At 37.8% G+C, this 25,232-nt stretch overlaps 1 protein-coding gene across 1 annotated transcript; it reads right to left on the bottom strand.

Moving 5' to 3' along the window:
* Positions 1–2,123: 2,123 nt before the first annotated feature.
* Positions 2,124–25,004, bottom strand: slc25a43 (solute carrier family 25 member 43). The gene is made up of 5 exons (XM_028815848.2): positions 24,213–25,004; positions 18,737–18,978; positions 17,188–17,360; positions 13,843–13,977; positions 2,124–3,533 (listed from the first exon to the last, which is right to left on the bottom strand). The coding sequence occupies exons 1-5, from the start codon at positions 24,482–24,484 to the stop codon at positions 3,321–3,323; spliced, it is 1,035 nt and encodes a 344-aa protein (XP_028671681.2). The 5' UTR covers positions 24,485–25,004; the 3' UTR covers positions 2,124–3,320.
* Between the last annotated feature and the right edge of the window lie 228 nt (positions 25,005–25,232).

Raw genomic sequence — 25,232 nt, 5'->3', positions numbered from 1 at the left:
GAATGCCGCATTTGACATCATTGATTACAATATTCTTATAAATCACCATAGTCAATTGGTGGGCCTCTCTGGCAGTGTCTTAAATTGGTTTGAGTCCTACCTGTCAGGTAGAAAATTCTTTGTTAGTTGTGGTAATTGTACTTCAAAGACACATGATATTCTATATAGTGTTCCACAAGGATTTATCCATGGTCCACTGCTCTTTTTGATCTACATGCTTCCACTATATCAGATTATCTCAAGGGCATAACATGAGCTACCAAAGCTATGCTGATGACACACAACTGTATTTATCAATAGCGCCTGATGACCCCGACTCTCTTGGTTCACTGACTCAATGTCTTACTTGTGTTTCTGAGTGGATGAGTAGCAATTTTCTCAAACTAAATAAGGAGAAAACAGAAATTTTAGTGATTGGCAAAAATGGATATAATGAGGGTATTAGAAATAAACTTGATCCATTAGGATTAAAAATCAAGATGGAGATAAAGAATTTAGGGGTAATTATTCACTTGGACCTCAATTTTAAATCACATATTATTCAGATTACTAGGACAGCATTTTTTCACTTAAGAAATATTGCAAAAGTTAGACCTCTTATAACATTGCAAGATGCTGAGAAATTAGTTCACACTTTTGTTTTCAGTCAGCTAGATTACTATAACGCACTCCTCTCAGGACTACCCAAAAAAGACATCAATTGACTGCAACTAGTGCAGAATGCAGCTGCCAGAATCTTAACTAGGAAAAGAAAATCTGAGCACATCTCTCTAGTTTTGATATCACTACACTGCTTACATGTGCCATTTAGAATTGACTTTAAAATACTGCTTATGATTTACAAAGCCTTAAATAATCTCACTCCATCCTATATTTCAGAATGTCTTTCACCTTACACTCCAAATTATTTTAGTTTAATGCTGATATTCTGTATATGCATTTAATTATCATTATCATTCATGGTGGCTCCGCAATACATACTAACCCCTACTTTCTCTGTTGTTCTTTTTCTGGTTTTCTGTGGTGGCGATCTACGTCACCACCACTACCCGATCAAAGCACTGTGCAGTCCCTACAATAATGGATTGAAGGACAAAGGTCCACATGACCGTCATCATCAAGTTCTTCCATGTGAAGCCTGAATACTATGAGGGCTGATTGAGATCATTTATGTTAGGTAGAATGCCTAGATGGGGCTGGGTGGTCTTGTGGCCTTGGAACCCCTGCAGATTTTGTTTTATTTCTCCAGCTGTCTGGAGTTTTTTTTTTTGTTTTTGCAGTCCTCCCTGGCCATTGGATCTTACTTTTATTCTATGTTAATTAGTATTGCCTACTTTTATTTTTTATATGTTGTCTATTTTCTCTTTCTTCAACCTGTAAAGCACTTTGATTTGCATCATTTGCATGAAAATGTGCTACATAAATAAATGTTGTTTTTGTTGGTACACTCATGCAACTTGGAGTGCACAACTGCTACTTGCCAATATAAAACTTTGAAAAAATGAATCTGTCATACATATATCTGTTAACATACATTTTATAAGAATTTGGAATATTATATTACAGTGTTGGTAAACATCCTCATTAAAATGGTGGTGTACAAATTTTCACTTGTATGATTGTATATGCCAATGTACTGGGTGCCATTTCACTTATTCCTATCTGGTTTTATTGGAAAAAACAGGTTTAATTTTTATTGTAATGTCTATCCATTACCATGGCAATGGACAGTGGCAAAGTGTTGCATGTTGATTAGCAATGCAAATATGAATTTCAGTGTACTCTGTACAGTATATGTGATAATAATGAACCTATAAACCTATAGAAAACATTAAATAAACTACAGGATTTACAGGGCCAAACTGTGACATGAAATAAAACAACAGCATGGAAAGTGTTTAGAATCCAGAAAGCAAATTTCAGACTTTACACAAAGTCACCACAGCCAGAGTTACATATAAATATTATATTTTAAAAGAGCATATAAAAGTTACATAATGAATTGTAAATATACATCAAGTATCAATATGCAGTAAATGCTATTGAAAATAATATATGCTGAAATGATCACTTATTGCATTTACCATCTTCAAGTATTGAAAATAATGAGATTAAACCCACAGTGGAAATATGAGGTCAATGTTTTATTTGGTTTTATTATCTGGAATTGTGCTTAGTGAAAGTTAATGGTACACTTAATAAGACTGAATAAGAAGAATGTGAACAGATTTATTATTTAGTTCTTTGCATGGCCTTTTTGTCCAGATCTTTGGTGAATGGGAGAGGAGTGTTTTACTAAATGACAAATCTCTGTGATTTCAAACTTCTCCACACCTGACCTGAGAAAATTTTCTATAGACACAATCAATGTTTCAGATTTGTCACAAATCTTCCAACTAAATATTAGTACACACATACATACACATACACACATGGAGAGAATGTGCATTCAAGGCAGAAACCAGAAAGATCTTCTTAAAAGAGAAGGTAGCAGGGTCTGGAATTTAAGCTACCCAACCGTAATTTTCTGGGTCTGTATCAAGTCAAGAAAAAGAGCAGTTTAACTTAAATCTGCTTCTTGACTTTAAGGAGTGAGTCAAGACAATGGCTATATATCTATGATGTAGGAAGAAGATCCAAGATCTACCTACATTCTCCACATAACAAAATGTACAATTAGGATGAAGTCATCTAATACTACAGTTGTGCGTGAAGACAAAAGTAAAGTGCTTCATGATGGTTTTCAATATGAAATCTACAGATGAATGACAAAGGATTATTGATCATGATTTCTAAATGCCATACTAGTGACCAAGGTATGTTGAATGAAGACACATCCATAATAAGTCAAGCTAACAAAAGTAGATCATGAACATAAATTGTAAATGTGTGCATTATAAATAATGTAATAGAAACACTCTCAGTGCAGACAAGAAGTGAATGATAAAAACTAAGTGCTTGAGACATTTCTTGCAAATAAGTCTCTTTGGTATTTTGTTTGTGCAGTGATAGCAGAAGAGTAAATTACACCGATTAAATTATATGTATGCACTTGTATATTTAATATACAAGTTGAACTTCCACTCCACTTTAAATTATTGATGGCACTTTCACTGTTAAATACTGATTAAAGCTATTTTTTGAGAATAAATTAATTTGCAAATTATTATTGCCATTGGTTCCAGATATTTTCTGTAGATCAGTACAAAGCAAATCAAAATGCATGCATTTTTCAGTGATAAATAAATGCATTTGTATTTCATACAGTATAAAAATGATTGTATGGTGGAGTACTATAGGGTGCCAACATTCTTTTCTCCTCACCACCTGCTTTTCAAACTGCTCTGTTCTGACTTGAAGCTCCTGTTGTGGAAGTATTTCCTTAATTCTCTCAACTCCTGAGGCCTAAGGCTCTGGTCCACTCCAGGTGCCAACTGATAGCTGAGGGGTGATACAATAAAACCATTCTTATAGAGGCACACACGCTTGCAGAATTCAAAAGTACTGAACATCAAACCATAGTATGGGACAATCTAGAAAGAAAAAAAAAGAGAAAACGTAAAAATTACTTAAGATAGTTAAATGTTTTATAATTCTGGCACCAAGTGTAGTGCATTTGCATAAAGAACTCCAAAATAAATTGCTCTATTAAGAAATACTGTAAATAAAGCTTGAAAGAAAGTTCTGACTTAACAGTACTAACATATCACAGAAAACTTGTGTTAACAGCATTACTGCAAGAATACAGTTACAGATATGACTCTGTGCCATGTTGCTTAACACCTTAAAAGTATACAAATATATGTGTGATATACTTTAAAAAGATATCAAAACACGAATGAATGAAGGGAAGCAATCAAATGATCCTATTATTGATGAAAATTCTAAATTAGTTTACAACAAATGCATAGTATTAAACACTTTAGAAATTGCATAACAGCTAGAGGAGCAGGGGATTCTCATTAAATACAATGAATGATCTCTTATAAAGGAATAGTTTGCGATTTATTGCATACTTCGAGGCATACTGTACACATTCAATGCGTCTTCATTAAATAAAAAATGACCAACTGACCCTTGAGGAATAATGTCTGTTGAATTTTACAACTGGTGTGGGCAGCTGCTCAAAGTATGTGACAGCATGTATGGCATGTTTGTTTATGTATAAAGCAAGCATGTGCTATTTTAATCAGTCTGTCAACAATTTTGTGCTGCTGCAGAACACCCCTCTGACTGACTCTTAAACACATTCAGGAAACTCACTAAATGCAAATTAAAGAAAAACTCACAGCCAAAATTTAAATTGTCCTCAACATATTTATAAAAGGCCTGGAATCCCATAAATTCAGAAATAGATTTAAGGCTAGCAGTTTTCACAATGTCTTACAACTACTGTGAATGTTTTAAAAACAATCAAACGCACCATTAGACTTATGTGAATGTGTTTTCCCCATTAGATGTTTTGTGTGGAGCTGGACCATTACACACTACCATTGCTCGCTAGATAACAACAATGACAACAACATTTATTTATATAGCACATTTTCATACAAATAATGTAGCTCAAAGTGCTTTACATGACGAAGAAAGAAAAAAGACAAAGAATTAAAATAAGAGAACACTAATTAACATAGAATAAAAGTAAGGTCCGATGGCCAGGGAGGACAGAAAAAACAAAAAAAAAAAACTCCAGACAGCTGGACAAAAAATAAAATCTGCAGGGGTTCCAGGCCATGAGACCGCCCAGCCCCCTCTAGGCATTCTACCTAACATAAATGACATCAATCAGTCCTCAGATAGGGACTATCCCTGGACAGGATGCTAGTTCACACACACACACACACACACACACACACACACACACACACACACACACACACGCACTCACACACACACGCACTCACACACACACGCACTCACACTCATTCACAATAGGTTACAGTTTTGTACTTTCTGTAGGGTGGTTTAAATGTGTCAGGCCTCCCTGAAGGCTACATCTTAATTTGATGTCAGCTGATCCAGTGCAGCACATTATACTTAGCACTGCTGAACTGGAGGATAAGGTGTGTGGCTTATGTAGTTGTACAGAATTGGTAGACCTAGCCTAAGTGTCCTTTATGAAGATGGTTTGCACCCCTAAGGTGTCGAGGTAGGAGACTCCAGACCAGACAGGCAGAGATAGGTGGGTTACAGTTGAACATGGGCACAAGGTAAATAATGCACAATGTCTGGGGACATCAACCCCAGAATTAGAAGTGTCAAAATATTTTCAGGACATTATGGAGTTGGACAGTGACTCTGAAAACTCTAAGGTGGCAAGTTGTTATGAGGAGCCCCAACTAGTCACCTCAAAACCAGTCCACCATAAAGAGAGAGGTTATGATAGTGGGGGACTTGATCATTAGGGAAACAGATATAGTTTTGCTCCAGAGGAAGAGTCTTGCACAGTGTGTTGCCCTCTGGGTGCAGAGGTGGAAGACGTCTATGGAAGGATGGGTAGGCTTTTGGCTGTACCGTGGGTGGATGGAACAAATGACATACAAATGGGCAGGCTGTCAGTTCTGTCTCTCTATTATAAAAAAAAAAAATCCTGGAAAGCAAAAGCAAAGCAACGATATGTGATCTTCTCGGAAGTTCTCGGAAGAAATTTAAAAGACCCACGAGACAAAAGAGACTTGCCACGGAGCGTCTCGCGAGGGCTGTAAACATGAGACTTGGTGCCAAGAGATTGTCCCAGGGCCGTCTCGCGGGGACATGGAACATGAGATTCTTGCAAGACACGCCCTACTTACAAAAGATATCATATAAGAGCACACCCATCAAAAAACACTCAGTAGTGTAAAAGCATGTAGTACACACAGATCATCTGCTCTCAGCACATATAAAGTGTATAAGGACAATACGGAGAATACAGACCCAAAGGCGTTGGAGAGAAAAAAGGCAGATAAGAGATTATGAAAGCAGTGGAATTCGAAAGGCTCAAACAAACGATGGCATGATACACATGCAGAGAAAGGTACAGAATATGAAAGCAGTAAATTCGAAAGTATTGTAGCATCCCAGCCAGGTTGAGACCTTTTTGGTTTTAAGTGACTGTTTGGTCCGATTGAGGGAGGGCGGACTACAGCACGGAAGACTGATAGCGGAGTATTGATTGATGCGGTAAGGGGGGGCAAGACCCGGGGGAGGAGGGGTTGGAGAGGGTGCTAGAAAGTTGTGTTTGGGGTTAGGAAGTCGGCGATTGTTCGAGTAAAACTTTTGTAACACTTTATGTCAGTCGCTACAGTATCAAAGAATATAGAAAAGATCACATTACCACAAACAAAAGATGATTAATCATCAGAACCAGGTGTAACTGAAAAAATAGCAGGACAAATTGAGGTCAGAAATAAAAGGCAAAGAGTAGACAACAAAGTCTTTTCGCATTCGCATCATTCAATGCATAAAACGTGGATTTACACAATAATGGGCCATACGCTATGAGAATCTGTGGTCCCGGAACAGTTAAAGCAACAAGTTGAATTTCAAAGAATACACAGTTCGGTCAGGTGTATATTGATGATCACGGAGAAGCGATGCAAATTTTAACAGGCAAAAAGAAAGGTAATGTATATATTCCGCGAATAACATTACACACCAAAGGAGACTGTGATATGCCATTCGTATTAAAATGTTTACAGTTTACCGTGAGAATAGTTTTTGCTATAACAATCAATAAATCACAGGGACAAACATTAGAAAAAGTCAGATTATTTATTAGAGAAACAGAAACAATATTCACTCACGGGCAGTTATATGTTGCGTTGTTACAATGTGTCTCCAAAAAATATTGTTTTTAATGAAGCTTTAAAGTAAAAGTGCAAATAATGAAATTGAAACAATTCCAAAGAAAAAAAAATGTAAAATTGTATATCCGATTAACCAAACACAGGGGCTGGCGAGCGAAGCGAGCAGGGGGCAAAGCCCCCTAGTCTTCCATATTTAAAGAGTTAGGTGCCAAGCTGAAGAGTAGAACTGACAAAGTGGTCTTAATTGAAATTCTGCTTGTGCCACATGTTAGTCCAGACAAGACTGAGGAGATCAGAATTCATTAGGTGTATCTCAAATTTTAAGATATAGGTTGCAGGGCATTGCAACTCCTTCAAGAAAGAGATGAGACCCATTATGTTGTGACAAGTTAAATTTGTACTGGAGGGGCACCAGTGTATTGGGTATGTATAGGAGTAGTTTAACCAAGGAATATTTAAACTATGGCAGAGAGGGCCACAGGGTGCTTATGACAGGCTAGGTTTAAAACTGTATATGAACAGAAGAACAGTGGTGAAATAACAAATATGCATAGTAACTTAATTGCTTGATTGAATGCCAAGAGTATCAAAAATAAAATAATGGCTGGTTGCCATTGATGAAAAAAAAATTTAAATGCACGCCTTCTTTAATTGGATGATTTTTAGTGAGGATTTCCGGATTTGGCTAGAACGTATTAAGGATATAAACCTTATTTTAGGAGTGCAGTATATTAATTTCAATGTGCATCTGTTTAATAATATTAAGAAAGGGGAGTTAAGAGGAATATATTATAGTCGTCCATCCATCTATTATCCAACTCGCTATATCCTAACTACAGGGTCACGGGGGTCTGCTGGAGCCAATCCCAGCCAACACAGGGCGCAAGGCAGGAAACAAACCCCGGGCACACCGTTCCAGCCCACCACAGGGCACACACACACACACTCACACACCAAGCACACACTAGGGCCAATTTAGAATCGCCAATGCACCTAACCTGCATGTCTTTGGACTGTGGGAGGAAACCAGAGCCCCTGGAGGAAACCCACGCAGACACGGGGAGAACATGCAAACTCCATGCAGGGAGGACCCGGGAAGCGAACCCAGGTCTCCTTACTGCGAGGCAGCAGCGCTACCCTCTGCGCCACCATGCCGCCCATATTATAGTCATGGGATGCTTTAATTGCCCAAATATTAACTGGCCTAACATTGTTAATAGTGGAGTACAAGTGCAGGAACAGTAAGGGGAAACTAAAATATAAGACACTGAAATGGCAATGACTGTTTAACACAATGAGTTAATGCACCAACATGGGGAGAAGCCTATCTAGATTTAGTATTTTATACAGTAACTAGCAAAATACCCGCGCTTCGCAGCGGAGAAGTAGTGTGTTAAAGAGGTTATGAAAAAAAAAGGAAACATTTTAAAAATAACGTAACATGATTGTCAATGTAATAGTGTTGTCATTGTTATAACTGTTGCTGTCTTTTATATATTATATATATATATAATATACACACACACATAAACATTTATATACATATACATATATATACATATCTACATATACACATCTACATATATATACACACATACATAAACACACACATAAGACTTACTGACTGAAACGGGCTTTCATTGACAATCATGTTACGTTATTTTTAAAATGTTTCCTTTTTTTTTCATAACCTCTTTAACACACTACTTCTCCGCTGCGAAGCGCGGGTATTTTGCTAGTATATATATATATATATACAGTGGTGTGAAAAACTATTTGCCCCCTCCTGATTTCTTATTCTTTTGCATGTTTGTCACACAAAATGTTTCTGATCATCAAACACATTTAACCATTAGTCAAATATAACACAAGTAAACACAAAATGCAGTTTTTAAATGGTGGTTTTTATTATTTAGGGAGAAAAAAAAATCCAAACCTACATGGCCCTGTGTGAAAAAGTAATTGCCCCCTTGTTAAAAAATAACCTAACTGTGGTGTATCACACCTGAGTTCAATTTCCGTAGCCACCCCCAGGCCTGATTACTGCCACACCTGTTTCAATCAAGAAATTGCTTAAATAGGAGCTGCCTGACACAGAGAAGTAGACCAAAAGCACCTCAAAAGCTAGACATCATGCCAAGATCCAAAGAAATTCAGGAACAAATGAGAACAGCAGTAATTGAGATCTATCAGTCTGGTAAAGGTTATAAAGCCATTTCTAAAGCTTTGGGGACTCCAGCGAACCACAGTGAGAGCCATTATCCACAAATGGCAAAAACATGGAACAGTGGTGAACCTTCCCAGGAGTGGCCGGCCGACCAAAATTACCCCAAGAGCGCAGAGACGACTCATCTGAGAGGTCACAAAAGACCCCAGGACAACGTCTAAAGAACTGCAGGCCTCACTTGCCTCAATTAAGGTCAGTGTTCACGACTCCACCATAAGAAAGAGACTGGGCAAAAACGGCCTGCATGGCAGATTTCCAAGACGCAAACCACTGTTAAGCAAAAAGAACATTAGGGCTCGTCTCAATTTTGCTAAGAAACATCTCAATGATTGCCAAGACTTTTGGGAAAATACCTTGTGGACTGATGAGACAAAAGTTGAACTTTATGGAAGGCAAATGTCCCGTTACATCTGGCGTAAAAGGAACACAGCATTTCAGAAAAAGAACATCATACCAACAGTAAAATATGGTGGTGGTAGTGTGATGGTCTGGGGTTGTTTTGCTGCTTCAGGACCTGGAAGGCTTGCTGTGATAGATGGAACCATGAATTCTACTGTCTACCAAAAAATCCTGAAGGAGAATGTCCGGCCATCTGTTCGTCAACTCAAGTTGAAGCGATCTTGGGTGCTGCAACAGGACAATGACCCAAAACACACCAGAAAATCCACCTCTGAATGGCTGAAGAAAAACAAAATGAAGACTTTGGAGTGGCCTAGTCAAAGTCCTGACCTGAATCCAATTGAGATGCTATGGCATGACCTTAAAAAGGCGGGTTCATGCTAGAAAACCCTCAAATAAAGCTGAATTACAACAATTTTGCAAAGATGAGTGGGCCAAAATTCCTCCAGAGCGCTGTAAAAGACTCATTGCAAGTTATCGCAAACGCTTGATTGCAGTTATTGCTGCTAAGGGTGGCCCAACCAGTTATTAGGTTCAGGGGGCAATTACTTTTTCACACAGGGGCCATGTAGGTTTGGATTTTTTTTTCTCCCTAAATAATAAAAACCACCATTTACAAACTGCATTTTGTGTTTACTTGTGTTATATTTGACTAATGGTTAAATGTGTTTGATGATCAGAAACATTTTGTGTGACAAACATGCAAAAGAATAAGAAATCAGGAAGGGGGCAAATAGTTTTTCACACCACTGTATATATATATATATATATATATATATATATATATATATATATATACATATACACACATACATGCAGTTTTAATAACACAGAAATCAATATAAACATTAACATCATTATCATATGAGAATATGAAGTAATATATAAGAAGCACATTTCATATAAATATAAATTATTAAACAGTAAAATCTTCTTCTGTAATTTGCTACCGTGGCAATTTGTGTGTCTGTCCAGGATTTTAAATGACCTGTAGCTCGCAAACCGTTTCACCTATACACTTGAAATGTGGTACACAAATAGTACGTCACGTCTACTATCCGCTTTATGGGTGATATATACATATACACATCCACATATCAACATATATATATACACATATATACACACACACACGCTTTATGGGTGATGATTGTTTTACTCTTTTTATGTTTATTTTATTTTATTGTAGAATCAACTGGTATCTGCGCACAGCAGGGCAGCCGTGGGCGGATGCGTATGGTGTATTCACTCCATGTTATCGTGCATTGCGCTGTCACTGGTATTTTGATAAAAGAATTTGAACAACATATAAGAAGCGTATAAATTATTAAACAGTAAAACATTAACATTTAAGAAGTAAAGTTACATTAAGTACTACTGCAGTGCCTTCGGGTATACCTCATTTTTTGTTTGCCCATTACATGCTTAAATGTATAAATTTTTTGGTGCACCTACCGGAGAACACGCGACATATAACCGAGCGTGGGAGAAGCATGGATTTTAAACACGCGTTGAGTTCATCTGCTGGTCTCCCTCGTGGAATAAGTGGTAATGTTTGACTAAAATGTACAGCGAGTAAAACGACATTACCTCCTATTTTTTTTTTACGATCTCTGAGATCTTGCTTTTTTCGGTTCAAGGCTTCATAAGCTCTTTTATGTTGTATGGTGTACTTATCCCAAACCATCATCTTTGAATGTTGCAAGACTTTCGCCTTGTATGTAGATCGGGGTAATTACATTCATTGCATTCCTAGTCTGAATCACAATGTGATTGTATGGGTGGTTACCTGGCACTGTAGGGTTGCCACCCGTCCTTTAAAATACGGAATCGTGCCGCGTTTGAGAATGAAATTGCGCGTCCCGTTTTGAATCAATACTGGACGGGATTTATCCCGTATTTTTTTTATCATTTTTTTTTTAAAGCAGCGTCTCATGCAAATCATCCCACACGCATTTTATGAAGATGCCTCCTTTCCTACTTTTGATTGGGTAATACTTGATGTCATCGTTAGTTTGATTGGTGTTTTTAACTGTCCAGTGAGGAGGGCGTGTCTTTTAAGTACAGTCTGCAAAGTGTTGGCACTGAGATATGGCGTCAGCGCCATAGTTGAAGCCCCTAACGTTGCGGTCAGCAAGTCGGCTAACATCCGCCATGTGCCGTCTTTCAGTTGCGAGAAGCAGATCATAGAATGGTTGAAACTGTTGCCCCTAACGTTGCGCCACAGCGTGTGGTTCGTTTATACCTCGTGTCTTCTCATTAAACTTTTATCTCGCGAATATGTTATTGCAATCCGCAGCGGGAGCGTTTCTATAAACTTAATTAAAACTTACGTTTTACACCGTGCTTTGTTTCCCTTATGAACATGCTTGTATGCTTAACTCGCTCCGTTCTCAATTGTTTAATTAATTTTTTGCTCTTCGCTGTTTGCGGCTGTTCCTCCATTTCCCCCTACTTCGTTCTTTTATCTCGCGAATATGTCATTGCAATCCTTAACGGGAGCGTTTCAATAAACTGATTGAAAATAGTTTTGCATTTACCTTTTTAGTAAAAGGCAAGCTTTTAAGCCTGAGAAATCACCCCGTAAATGCACACGTTTAATTGCACATGTGTGAATATGTATGGTTACACAGTATTAAAAGACAGTGAACAACGTCAGTTACCTTTGTTCCCGCGTTTGATAAAAGGTGAGCTTTTAAGCCTGAGAAATCACCCCGTAAATGCACACGTTTAATTGCACATGTGTTAATATGTATGCTTACACAGTATTAAAAGACAGTCAAAAATTAACGTCATTTACCTTCGTTCCCGCGTGTGACTCGTGCTGTAAATCTCTTCCTTGTTTTTAGTTCACGTGATTACGTAGGAGGCGTGATGACGCGATACGTGACTCCGCCTCCTCCATTACAGTGTATGGACAAAAAATATGTTCCAGTTATGACCATAACGCTTTGAATTTCGAAATGAAACCTGCCTAACTTTTGTAAGTAAGCTGTAAGGAATGAGCCTGCCAAATTTCAGCTTTCCAACTACACGGGAAGTTGGAGAATTAGTGATGAGTGAGTCAGTCAGTGAGTGAGTCAGTCAGTGAGGGCTTTGCCTTTTATTATTATAGATAACAATGACAGAATTCAAGGGGTAGAAGTGATTGAACCACTAGGGTCAAGTGATCATAATTCAGAGTGTTTTGGCAGAGAGCACACACAAAAACTGGATAAACTGTTATAAGTTTTTAGGTGTGAAGACAGATGAGCAGCATTGGAACGGATTTAAAAATGTTTAAATATAATACCAGACAAGTGCATTCCGCAATTTGGAATAATTAAGAAATTTAAAAAAAAAACTTGCTGTGTATAAATAGGAGATAAAAAGATGCTGCAAAAGAAAATGCAGTACTATAAGGCATACAAGACTAATATACTCTCATACACCCTAGAGATAAGATTAAGAACGATATTAGGGAAGCTAAAAAACAGTTACAAGAAAATACTGCAGATAATGCAAAAAAAAAAAAAAACAAAGGAGATTCTTTCAGTATTTTAGCAGTAAAAGAACAAACAGTCAAGAAGGAGATGAAGCATATTAGGAACAGAAATATACAGACACTGAAATGGCAAATGCTCTAAACCAACATTTTTCTGAGGTTTTCACATGTGAGGAAGCGGATAACCCTCCCTCTGCCCCCACCCAATCCACTACCAGCAGTAACATGGACTACCAAGGATCCCTGAAATGAAGGGATTGTGTTAAAAAAATGCTTTAGTTGCCTCACATTTTTATGCAGTCGTTTTGTTCACCCCACTGAATTAAAGTTGAAAGTCTGCACTTCAACTACATCGGAGTTGTTTCATTTAAAATTCATTGTGGTAATGTACAGAACCAAAATTAGTAAAAAGTTGTCTCTGTCCAAATATTTATGGACCTAACTGTATAAGATTGTCATAATTTGTGTCCCTTGAATTTTAAGCAAATTTACATGATTTTATAATATACATACCACATAATACATACCACAGTTTTTAAACACAACTTTCAGTTATGATGTTTTTGGAATTAAGAAAGCCACAAAAATTGACCATCATTTTCTTAAGTCAACAAGTTAAAACAGCACTTTTTCCAAAATGTACATATATACTACAATAATTTGTAAGTAATTTTTACTGGACACAGGTTCAGCTATATTCAGTACTCTCTGACATGATATGACTGTAGAATAACTGGAAGCTATTCTACAGCAGTGTTATTTGATATTTCTTTCGATACATTTTACAGCAACACTCTGCAGTAGGTACATGCTATACATACTGCAACTATCTTGTATAATATTATTCATTAAGTGCAAAATAAACAAAAAAAAACAGAATTGTCTCATTCACTTTTGAAATGTCTATACTTTGAGTTGCCACACAAATTATCACAAGAACCTACCTTTAGTAGATTGGCTGTCAATCCATCCCAAAGACAGAGGATGCCTTTAATTTTTATAACTTGTCTGAAGCAATCAACCATGCCAGAAAAATGGACATTAACTCCACCATAGTGAGGCAAAATAGGACTCTGTGCCTAGAAGAGAAACCGATAAAATGTTTAAGCTTTTGCAATCACCATCAAAAAATAAAATGTTTTTACTGCCTGTTATAGCCTTATAAGAGGCACTGTATAGATCGTGTAAGCTCTTCAGTCAAATCTGCAAAGTTTCAAAACACTTTACAAAGTTAAGAGTATTATAGAAAAGTTGTTCTTATGTTGCTGTTTTGCACTTTGATTCCCAATGTGCAACATACACAATAACATAACACATTTTCATACATGATGGGGTAGCAGTAACACCACAGTTAGCCCAGCTGTCTCTTTGCCAGCTGCTTCCCAAGGACATGTAGGCTAGGATAAATGGCAACTCTAAATTGGCCTAGTTTGAGTGAGTGTGTGTATGTGTGCCCTCCAAAAGACCAGTCCTTTGTTTAGAGTTGGCTACTGTCAAGAGCCCAATGCAGCTGGAACAGGCACCAGCTCCTCATCATCTAGGACTAAATAAGTGGGTTCGAAAATGGATGGAAGGGTGGACTAATAAAACAAAATACAACACCAATCATCTTTAGAATTTAAAATTATTCTTAAATTGAACACCTCTGATCTATATAATAATTAGATAATGTTGATTTAAAAATAATAAACCAAATAACTATAAAAGGCAGCACAGTGTTACATTAGTTGTTATTGCTGCCTCACAGATCCAGTGTTCTAGATTAAAATTCTGTTCCCAGACATCATGTGAATTGAGTCTGTACTTTCTTTCTGGATCTGAGTGAGTTTTTCCCACATTCCAAAAACATTACTTTTACATTTATTTGCTTGACAGATCCTTTTATCCAAAGCAACTTACTCAACTATGTTTACCTCTTTTGTAACATTAGGCAATGGCTTGTTAGTTCAGCAAATGGAGTAGGTCAGGTAACAAAAGTAGATTGCCACAAGTGAAAGATGTAATAACTAATACATTTACAAATTTAGATTAACAAATAAATTAATTAAACTAATGTAACAACAAATCAAACAACAGTATGCAAGATCACAGAGCAAAGTTTTCTTTTTTTTCCCATCATCTCAATCAATTAGACCAATATTTACACAACAGATGGGTTTTCAGTTGCTTCTTAAATACATGGAGGTAGTCAGTAGTTTGGATGGAGGTGGGCAGCTTCTTCCACCAACTAAGTACTACACAGAAAAATATTGAGACTTGATGCCACACAGACGCAGCATCACCAGATGATGTTCCCTGGCAGACCTGAGTGAGCGAGAAGGAGCATAGCACCACACCAGTGTCCCCATACACAGGTGCTGACCCATTGACTACTCTGTAGGCAATCAGGAATTTAAACTTGATGAGTGCTGCTACATACAGGGAGCTTATGTAGTGACCTGAAGAGTGGAGTGACATATACCCATCTTGATTGGTTAACTACAAGACAGGTTGCTGCATTCTGGACCATCTGCAGCAGCTTGACAGCACATGCAGGTACTCCTGCCAGAGGTGATTTGCAGTAATCCAGGTGCAACAAGACCAAAGCCTGGACCAGTAGTTGTGCAGCATACTCTGTCAGATAAGGTCTGATCTTGCAGATGTCGTACAACGTGAACCTGCATGAAAAACGTACATTTTAGGATTACTGGCAATTTAAAACTGACCCCATGCGAGTAAGCATGTATTTATGCTGAGTGGGCCCTGCAACAGATTGCATCTTATCTAGGGTTATGTTCTTCCTTACATCTACTGCTCCAGCCTCATATGATCTTGAATTGGCTGAAGTAGGTTTGAATATGTTATGATAAAATAGGTTAAAGAAAGTTTAAGTTTAGATAAAATTAATCAAATTTGAGTAAAACGTTCAATGCAGTGTGCCAAAGCATACGAAGGGAGCTAAGATACCACTCAACTCTACACAGAAAATCACATACAATTTACCTTTCATTAACTTGCAGTGTAACTAACATTTAATCCTACAGCTAAAAATATATATATTTACCTTTTAATATCTGCACAAATTATACATAGAAACCAAAAATATTGCACTAAGTGGTGGAAAAATGTTTCAAGTCAACTGTAATATTCTGTTGATATACAGTTTAGACCTTGATAAGCATAATGTAATGTTATCCATATCCTAGCACCACACCCTTATTTCACAACTGCCTCTGGTACAGTAAATGCCTTAGTAACTCAGTAAGCTGTTGTACTGGTAGTTCTCATTTAATTTTTAACTGCAGCATGGCCAGCAAGTGTCCTCCTTTAGAGATGTCCAACATGATTCTGTACTGTGAGGTTATGTAAAAAAAAAAATTAATCAAAAAGTTTGGGAACTGGCTAATTTTAAATTCAGCCTTTTAACAAGATTCAACTTAATACAGAAAGTTCCAGTACTGACAAACCATCTGTTTTCATTGCAGCTGGTCTAAACTAGCACCAGTCTGATGTGTAGCATGGATCCCTTTTATATTAAACCAGTAATGGCGTACTGCACGATAACGTGCAGTGAATACATTTGACTTGAGCATTCATAGTTTTCATACTCTTTCTCTGTACGTTTAGCATTTATTTGCTCAGAGGTTGATGCACTTGCTGCTTCCTGAGCAGCTCTTCTTTTCTCCACCCTAGTGGCCCGTTTCTTCTCTTCTTTCGTCTGCATCTTTTTGCGTTAAAACTGATTGTCAGTGTTTGTGTTGCAATTACTTAATACGTTTTCTTTAAATTTTTCACTTAAGCTGGCACTTAAGTGTTCAATCTGCCTCAAGAATGATTTAAGATATGAAGAGGTAGGGGAAGTGACGGCGAAGGTGGTAGGGATGAGAATGGCGCCTGTACACATGCACCGCACAGCCGCCCTGCTGGCCACGGCTGAGAGTTGATTCTACAATAAAAGAGAAAGAGGAATAACCTTGGAGGTCAATCATCACCCTGAAAGCGGATAGTAGACGTCACGTAGTATATGAGTACCAAATTTCAGGTCAATAAGTCAAACGGTTTGTGAGCTACAGGTGATTTAAAATCCTGGACAGACAAACGAACAGCCACGGAAGCGTATTAAATACAAAGAAAAGACTTGTTTTTACTAAAACCCAAGGAATTACACTAGAAAGATATTATTGTATTTTGTAATAAAATTATTGTGCTACTAAGCAATGAAATGTTTCCTTAGTTAACTAATACAGCTTCACCCTTAACAATTTTACTTTCATTAACATCCCACTGAGTGTGGAAAATTATAAATTTACCTGCATTTTCCTCTTAATTGTGTCAAACGGGAATGACAGTGTCTGTGCAAATCCAGCTGCCAAACAGCCACTTATGAAATTCTGAAACGGTCCAAATTTGAAACTTGGCTCGCCCCAAAGCTTATCAAGGTTCATATACACTAAAAAAGCTCCACAAGAGAAAGGAATTGCACCTATAAAGTAAAAAAAAGAAAAAGTTACTGCAGTAGAAAGATTTGTGCAAAACACAGTCAAAACGTTTTCAGAAATATGTTAAGTAGAACCTTCACATTTTAACAAAATATTCGTAAATGTACTGCATCTGACATTATTGTGACATGATCCCATTTTTAGACATAATTTAATAAGCATAAATGTATTTCTGCACTTCTGGTTAACCATTTCCTATTCTACAAACTTAACTGGCTGCAAGCTGTTGAAATAATTTTCTAATCTATTCCAATTTTCTGCAATGTGATTTATGTGCATTTACAAAAAAAAAACAAAGATAAAGGTATTCTAAATTTCTGAAGTAAACTAAGAGTACAATTAATATGTATTGTGGCACCCGGCTGGGTTTGTCGCCCGGCCGGGATGCCCAGGAGGAGCGGAGGAGGGCTTGTGCCTCCTCCAGGACACGAGGGGGCGTCCTCCCTGGTTGCCTTGGGGACCACGGGTACAGAGCTTGGAAGCTCAACCCTGTAGGGGCCCGTGGTCACCGCCAGGGGGCGCCCCGATGCCCTGGGAGCCCTGGACCTTAGCACTTCTGCCACACCCGGAAGTGCTGGGGGGAAGAGGATTGTGGACACCCGGAGGACTTCCGGATGTACCGTCAGAGCTTCCGCCACACAGGGGTGTGGCTACAGAGCCCCTCAGGATGCACCTGGAGTCCTTCCGGGGTGAATAAAAGGGGCTGCCTCCCTCCAGTCAGGGGCAAGAGTCGGGTGGAAGAAGGACGAAGCTTGGTGGAGAGGAGTGGAGGTGGACCAGAGACTAATAAGGCATTGTGTTGTGGCCAGGACTTAAAGGGGTGATTGGTGCTTCGGCACTGGGTATGTGCACTTCAACTGTAAATATGAGGATTAATAAACGTGTGTGTGGTGAAAACATCGTGTCTGCCTGTCTGTGTCCAGGCTGTTCCCCACAGTATCTTAAAAGAGATTACTGAATAATCTCTAAATTTTACTACATAACACATACAGTATGTAAAACAAAATGCACACATATTTCCAATCAATTTTTTAAATTTGTATTAATAGCGTCAAGGCTAAAACTAAAACCTCCTTATAAGGTTACATAAATCTAGTAGTTTCAAGACATACATGGCAAACACTATTAATATTTGTACTTTATACAACAAATATCTACATTAAAATTGGAGAAACTGAAATGGTTAACATATTAAAAGCATTTTTGATGTTTCTAACTCCAAAATCTTTTTATGTTTATAGCAGAGAAATGTTTCCCCATTTGTTTCAATGAAGGGGCTTTAAATAAAAAACAAAAATCTCCATTTATATTTGAAACAATTGTATTAAATCTTAACCATTTCTGATACTGCTTTACTTACCTATTAAAGTAAGGGAGGCCCCTCGATACAAAGTAAGGAACCCTTCATTTTTACAGATGCTGTGCAAAGCATCCATAATTCCTTTGTAGGATGGGCTTTTCTTGTTCTGAATTATAAGACGGGTTTCAATTACATCAGCTGGATAGGTTATCAGAGTGGCAACAATTCCTGCCAGACTTCCAGCCACAATGGCCCCCCATTGTGTGATATATCCTCGGTCGTCCATATACAAGTGGAGAATCCTAGGAAATAGGTACAACAAAGAATACAACTCTTTAATAAGAGTTAAAGATCACTTTGATGAAAAGAAAGCTAAACTATTTAGGGGACAACTTAAAAAGTGTGACATAGATTTCTGCTTATTATGGAAACATTTCTATAAAGAAGCATGGATAGTTGATGAATGTAAAACAAAAAATCATTTTTAAATTAGTGACAATCTACATAAATCTTCAAACACAGCTGTTTTAGCATAAATCAGTATGTTACAGTATACAGCACTACTAGGTCTCTTCCTCAAACAAACATCTAGGTGCATTAAGCAGGGAAAAGCACTTAATGACAAACAAAAAAATTCTACGTCTAGGCTAAGACAAAGTAGCAAGTGGCTGGTGCTGGCTCCCTGGATCAAAATCTTACCCCTTGGCTGTTGCTTGTATTGAATTTGTACATTGTCTGCCTGTGTCTTCCTCCACGTTAGGTTAATTTTCAGTTATATATGTGGTCCCATGTGGGTGGGTGTGTGCATGATATAGCCCTGCAATAGACTGATACTCAGTCCAGGGTAAGTATCTACATTACACCCAAGGATACTGGAAAAGGCATTGACCCTGAACTGGAATAGGCAAGTTTGAAAATGTTAGTTAATGTCACATACATCTGTAAGGCATAAATGGTGACAAATGCAGTCTGGTGTAATTTATTTCACTTGAAAATGTACATGCATATTTGACATTTTATATAAATATTCTTATTTTTTTAATTGCTGTACTGTACATAAAAACAAGAATTACTTTAAAAATAAAATTAAAGATAACCGATTTAATTTTACATTTCAGTTTTAGTACCTCATAGCATCCTGCCTTTAAACAGGAAATGAATAAGACACTGTCTAACAGGAAACTAAAATCTGAACTGAAAAGGCCACTGAAAACCACATTGTGACATGTGTGAAAAATTAATAAAACACTTAAAAATGAAGACATTCAACAGAAAGTAGGCATGAAAGTGAAATGTACCGGTATCTTAGAAATAGTATGCAAGTCTGCGCTGGATAGGTGGGTTTAGAAAATGGATGGCTAATGCTTTGGTTGTTAACCTTCAAAGTGACTCGAACAATTCCTAAAGATTTTCAACATTCTGAGAAGAACACATGGTTTTTTGATAGACAGACTAAAACAAGGAGACCAAAAATAAATTTTCCACTTGTGGGACTGACTCAGCACAAATTGCTTGTTTACTCATCCAGCTTATATTCTCCTCATATCAGCTACCTTAAGCTCTATATCCTTCAAGACAGCCAAGTTCAATGCCAGCCATTCCTCAATCTCAGTTTAAGAGCCCTGGCAGGAGATAACCCTTTATGCACAGAGACCTAGTCATTTGACTATGGGGTCACTATGCATGATGAGTATTTACTTAATGAAAGTTTTTATACTTTTACTGCACTGTTCCAATGAATAGCAATATGTACTGCTATCTATGAAAAGTTCAGAAAGAGTCAGTAGACTTAAGACTTATGAACTTTCGTCTCAAAAAGCCACTCATCGTAGTTTCGTAGTTCATTGTGCTTCATAGTTATGTTAGATTAATGTTTCAGGTACATCCAGTGAAGCCAAAAACCACACATTCCAGCATACATTAAAAAAATCTATATTGAAGTTAGAATCTGTTATCTTGCTTTTGGTGAAAAAAATGTGATTTATCTGGAACAAATGGGGGGAAAAGGGGTCTTTTGTTTGTTTGTAATACATAGATTTTAGGCCACGTTCACAGATGCATTTCAAAATGGCTGGAAAATGTATTTGTCTCAACAGGTGTGTAAAAATGCACTGCCAATTCAGTGATTACCATGCCATGCCACTCGTTGTCAGTGAAATTTTGAAGTGCAACTTACTCAGTTAAATTGTCCAAATAATTCATCCATTATCCAACCTGCTATATCCTAACTACAGGGTCACGGGGTTGTCCAAATAATACGCACCAAATATGGCTCTGAAAAAACAGTTACCCTTTGAGTGCATTTTATATTTATCCTTTTGCAATAAAAACCAAAGCATACACTGCAACATTATTCTAGGTTGCTCAACCACAATACTTGTTTTTGGTTAACATATTATAAGTGGACCAGGAATAATTTCTAAAGTCAGACCACCAAACATATGCCCAGTTCTTGGAAAAATAACAATGAATATGTAGGTTTGGCTAACAATCATATTATAGTAAGATTTTAAGTCTTCTGACAATACACATAAGCAAAATGTTACAATAATAAAATTAATTTTAAAAATTCGATCATTTAAGCTAAGGGTTTATGAAATAAATTGGAAAAACAAATGTGAATATTGTGCCTGTGAAAAAAGAAAGAAAAACAATCAGAAAGACAGTGAGGAGGGGAGGTCTGTAAAGAAATAAGCCACCAGAACTAAATGAAAATTCTGAGAAACTTCAGCCTACTAAAGTAAATAGATGGCTTCACTCAGGTAGTAAACACATTGAATGCAAATATTTAGAACAAAGTAGCTGACCTTACATAGCAAGGCAAAAAAAACAAAAAAAAAAAAAAACTAAAAAACTGTTTAACCCAGTACCAGTCTATATGCAGAATTGAGTAATATGTGGGGAACATTAGTATAACCTAAATCGCTTTGGTTGGCAATACCAGCAATCGGTCATGGCAAGTAGTTACACAGTTCTCTTGGTGTTCTGTGGCACATACACCAAGAACACTGTCCAACTGCTTCTCCCAGAAGGTAATGATTCACATTTGGAAAGGTAACTGAAGTTACCATCCCAAAATCTCCATCCGGGTATATGAAAAAGGTCTGTTATATGGTAACACATTCCATGTTGGTGCTGCCAAGTAGGCCTTAACAAAAAAGGTTTTAAATGGTGTATAACACTATACTGTATGCAATGACACTCGACACGGTGAAACCTGCTGCGCCGGGACTGTACTGTTTGAGAGTATTTTTCCGTTTCAGACAGCAGTGGATAGTGAAATTCTGCCTCTGTTAGTTTTCCCCATTACCACTCAGGATTCAAGGTATTAATCAGTGACAAATTGAGGTCACTACACTTTGACAATGAAAGGAAGTTTTGAGGTACAGTAGGTGTCATAATAACCCTTGGCATTATCAATAGCCCTTTTGTGGACTAACCCTTGGCATTATCTATAGCCCTTTTGTGGACATTGCCAGCTTGGGCCTCCCAGATGTATCCCATTGAGCATGAGACATTTCTGCAAAAACTGATGAAAACTTTCATATCCATAAATCTACAAAATGCCAAGACACATCAGGCTGGCTACTTGCCTTACCAGACTCACTCAGTTATTTGCATGACTTGTTAATGCACACATCATAAAGGCATTTGTCAACGTGTTAGCAGTAGAAACATTCAAGGTGGCCATGATCCAATCCTGTCTAGTTATTGGCTTTTAATTACATGGCCAGTGGATGCCCTCTAGTGGTGAATTTGAACATACCAGTCATGCAAGCAAAACTTACCTATAAAATTTATAGGTAAGTTACATAGATAGATACATCTATCATTTATAGTATAAATGATAGATAGATAGATAGATAGATAGATAGATAGATAGATAGATAGATACTTTATTAATCCCAAGGGGAAATTCACGTAATAAATACAAAGGACGAGAGCTCTGTTCTCATCACACTAACCACAGGATAGCAAAGGCAGAATCACTAAATTGGTATTGCATTTAAATGAAATTTGATATATTTTATGTATTCTGGAAAGATGTCTGGTAGTGGAACATTATTGCAAACAAGGAATTTGCGAAATTCATGGCTATAGTTGGTTGTATGTTGCATTTCAATCATTTTACTAAGCACGGGTTGTGGCTACTGCGTCCGGATTTATTTATCATTTTTCTTTTATTCTGCCAAACTTCAAAAAAACTCACAGGATCAGATATGGTTGTTAATTAGTCTTCCTGCTAATAGGCCTGGCTTAGGGTCCAGGGCACCTTATAAAAAATGAAGGTTCAGAATCTGACTGGATGAATGCTTTTAGCATTTCAGGTACCGTGGACTGCTACACTGTTAGCTGCCGCCTCAATACTCCAAGATCCCAGAGTTTTGCAGGTCACTCTGTTCACAAATGTAGGTTTGAGTTCCAATGTGCTGAGATGTTTGAATTGAAACGTAGTACTGTCTCACGGGGAGACGCTAAGTAATTTGTACAATTTGACTGTGACATAAATGCGACATAAATCCCTCTTAATGTGCATTGTACCAAATACCCAGGGGAGACGTTTATTACGAAAGCAACCGACAATAATAAACAATGCCTACGATCAATACAGTTACTCGTTCTTTTTCTATTACCACGCATCCATTTAATAAACAAGGAAACGTATGTCCAATCTTGGCCACATTAGATGTCAATTCATCGCTGGGCTCACTTACTTGCCAATTACCTAATGCGCAAAAGGATAAACCGGACAGCTTGGAGTTGTGAAGCTGTAATTCTAACCACCATACCACCACTACATTTACAAAATTCAAACAAAAAAGTACAATATTGTGACGAGGAACTAATACAAGACTTCAGCAGGGAAGAAATCCATATTTTATCCAGAAATACCAGCTTAACTATTTACCACAACCCTTCGACAACTGACGTTGACAGACGCTGGCATGCCAGGCATGGTGCAGATGTTCTTCACGCTACGTCACAACCTGCTGAGCCCATTCCTGCACTCTGATTGGTTACTACAGTAAGGCGTGATGGCCGTTTTGATTTGTTAGCAGGGGAGAGTCCATGCACTAAAGTAACCCTCGTTTAACCGACTGAGAGAAGCACTTTGGAAGAAAAGGAATGCCGATACTAAAGTTGGTGGTGGGTTGGTGGCCGTTAGTAGTGTGGTTAAAATACCCAAGTACTTTAAAAAAAGTTTATATTTTTAAAAAATCCACAACCACTCAATTTTTGTAGGAGGTGATTAAAATGAGCAGGGAAGTAAAAGTGAATCGACGTCAGACTTTAACTGCCTATAAATAGAAGATAAATAACTCAAGTCCGAGACATATTGTTAAAAAAACACCTTTGTACCAGTCTCTGTCAAATTATTGCATATAAAACGACTAAATTCGAGAGTGAATTTAGTTTTTTTTATAGGGCATCAAAATGCACACAAGACTACAAAGCATAATGAACTGTAAATTAAGGCTCATAAAAAATCTTATATATAAAACCACATTACTGTAGCGTACCAGACTATACATACCTCTTGTAAGATGCCAGCTGAACTACACTGTATGGAAACAAACGCATGCAGGCAATTAAGTTCCCCTTCCAATACGCCGCGACGCCTTCAGAGCGATACACCTGGCGAAAAGTGTTCCAAAATCCATTTCTAGTATGAAACGTTCCGACCTGGCCCAGGACTTTTACGACGTCTAACGGTGAAGTGACGGTCCGACTGAAAACGCCTGCCACTGCACCGCATACTAAACACTGGGACACTGTCAGGCGGTCATCTCTCTTAATAGATGCCATTACTTTCTTGTCATCTGGTTGACTTCAGCCATACAGCAAAGGGGCCGGTCACCAGGCAGATTTCTAAACTATTATTGACATAGGAAGATATTGGGACTGGCATCGTTTGACTAGACGAGTCACATGACAAGGAGAAGCCAATCACAAACACAACGCTGTTGTGTTACAGCACACCCCACCATTAACACGAGCACGCAAGTTCCTTCAGCCAAGAGAGTGAGTAAATGCAGCAACAATTTAGCCAATAAAGCTAGGACGCCAGTTGCATTGTACATGAGACAGTACCGTAACTAGCTCCAGATCAAAACCAGACTTCCGCAGTTACGGTACTAAGAGCAGAAAATCCTCAGTGCTGTTGCAGTGAACGGCGGAACACATGGACAGGACGTTTTAATACCGAGGCTAACGAAGCTCGTATCGGCTTAATGAAGCTCACTGCTTCGAAGCTTGTATCAAAACTTTACCGCCACGTTACCGATGACACCCGAAGCTTCAAACGTCACTGAAGCAGCTGCAGCGGTCTGACGAGAAGCATCTAACTGGCAGTAGATGGTTAGTAACTGCAAAGCCGCACAGCAATACGTCACCGCAGGTCTACGGCAGCAGTTCTAGACCAAAAGTTTCACGGCGGAAGTCATATTACCTTGCTTCTGTACTACACGCTAACCACACAAACCCCAACTTTAACAATACTAACTCGCATCCTTAATTTTCCCCAATCATACCCGTGTATACTATCGCCTAATTA

Source organism: Erpetoichthys calabaricus, chromosome 12, assembly GCF_900747795.2.
Source record: "Erpetoichthys calabaricus chromosome 12, fErpCal1.3, whole genome shotgun sequence".
In the NCBI taxonomy this organism is placed as follows: Eukaryota; Metazoa; Chordata; class Cladistia; order Polypteriformes; family Polypteridae; genus Erpetoichthys; species Erpetoichthys calabaricus.
Note: the sequence above shows the minus strand (reverse complement) of the source record. Positions and strands in the feature narration are given on the sequence as shown.

Bases quoted from the DNA above. Each gene is read 5' to 3' on its own strand.
- slc25a43 (XM_028815848.2), bottom strand. From the start codon at position 24,484: ATGGCATCTATTAAGAGAGATGACCGCCTGACAGTGTCCCAGTGTTTA. The intron at 18,979-24,212 runs GTATGTATAGTC...CCTATTTCCTAG, and splicing joins CAGCTGGCATCTTACAAGAG to GATTCTCCACTTGTATATGG. The intron at 3,534-13,842 runs GTAGGTTCTTGT...TTTTCTTTCTAG, and splicing joins TGACAGCCAATCTACTAAAG to ATTGTCCCATACTATGGTTT.